We start from the raw sequence: 1424 nt of genomic DNA, 5'->3' as shown, positions 1-1424 counted from the left end.
TTGTCTTGAGGACGTGAGGACCGTGTGACTAACTAACAATTTTTGGCATCATCACTTCACAATAACTTTCTGCTTCTTGATCTCCCTACAAAATATAACACCGTTCATCAAAAACAAATACTATGGATTATTCTCAACCAGCTTCTATTCAATCCTACACCTGTCCCCTCATCCTTCTTTGCTCAAATGATTCCCCTTCTCACCTTCATCACCAAGACCAACTTTATCATTGTGATTTTTGTTTGAGCAATGTCAAAGAACCCTCAAATAATAAAGCCATGACAAGCGCTTTTCATAAATATATCAACATGCCCTTGGAATATAGCAAGAAGTTTACTAGTTTTTTGTACTGCCGTGGGGTCTTGTTCTTTTCCTATGTTGAAGTAAAGGATCAAGTCGTGGAACACAACTTTTTCCTGTACTATATTCACGCAGCAAGTTTTGACGGGTTTCCTTCACGGCCCGTCATGACTAATGAAAGCAGGTTGGCTTTTGGGTTTGGTTTCCATCCCGGAACCAATGACTACAAGGTGGTCAGAATAGTGGAACAAAATCAGCCTACAAGTTAGGAACAACATATTGAGGTGTTCACTCTAGGTAGACCCATGTGGATGATCAACAGAAAGAGCCTGTTCTTGCTTCGGATGCAACCCTATGCAGCTTCGTTTAATGGAAGACTACATTGGTTAGGCCAAGATAAGAAAGATGGTTCCACAATTATAGTTTCATTCGATTTGGAGTCCGAAAATTTTCACCATATTCCAATTCCAGGTAATTGTAAATCTAGACTGGATGGGAAAGATTGCCACGTTGCAGTGCTGGGAAGGTGTCTTAATTTGGTTGATTATAATGACATATGGTCAATGAAAATTTATGGTGTAAAGGAGTCTTGCATTAAAGAATACACCGTGATGCCTTTTGAGCGTTTGATAGGACCTATTCGGCCTCTATGTCTACTGCCAAATCATAACATTTTAATCGAGTTGCAATATCTGCCAGAGAGTTTGTATGTTTATAGTGTAGATTCGATGGAAATCTACAAGGTAAGAATTCATGACCTCCCCCCTTGCCATTCATACCAAGTAGTTTTTGTTGTTGATGATACTCTTGACAGTATATCAAATGGGTGCAAGCAGGAGAGCCCAGATGTGTAGTAGTATGGGTGTAATTCTTGTAAAGAATCAAGAAGCATTTAGTTTGTTGGTTTCAAGATTGGTTAGTTGGTTGTAAGATTGCAAGAAGTACAGCCAAGTTAGTTAAGATGGCTAGAAGTATTCAAGAAATGAAGCTGAATTAGATACAACATACAAGTTTTTAGTTGGTTGTTTTAGCCAATAAGTCTTGCAAGTAACTCGTATAAATAAGTTGTTATTTGGTTATTTTGCTTTTGGACAGTCTTTCAAGTAATTTGTATTAGTGCCTGT

General features: G+C 38.3%; 1 protein-coding gene across 1 annotated transcript; it reads left to right on the top strand.

Moving 5' to 3' along the window:
- Nucleotides 1-605: 605 nt before the first annotated feature.
- LOC142616188 (F-box protein At3g07870-like) lies at nucleotides 606-1154 on the top strand. The gene has a single exon (XM_075789055.1). It carries the CDS (start codon nucleotides 606-608, stop codon nucleotides 1152-1154), a length of 549 nt encoding a protein of 182 aa, XP_075645170.1.
- Nucleotides 1155-1424: the final 270 nt, after the last annotated feature.

This window comes from Castanea sativa, chromosome 11 (assembly GCF_040712315.1).
Source record: "Castanea sativa cultivar Marrone di Chiusa Pesio chromosome 11, ASM4071231v1".
Classification (NCBI taxonomy): Eukaryota; Viridiplantae; Streptophyta; class Magnoliopsida; order Fagales; family Fagaceae; genus Castanea; species Castanea sativa.
The sequence above is the reverse complement of the archived record's forward strand: the minus strand, read 5'-3'. Positions and strand labels throughout refer to the sequence as shown.

What these genes read in the sequence shown, in the direction of transcription:
- LOC142616188 (XM_075789055.1), top strand. Translation starts at nt 606, where the DNA reads ATGTGGATGATCAACAGAAAGAGCCTGTTCTTGCTTCGGATGCAACCC.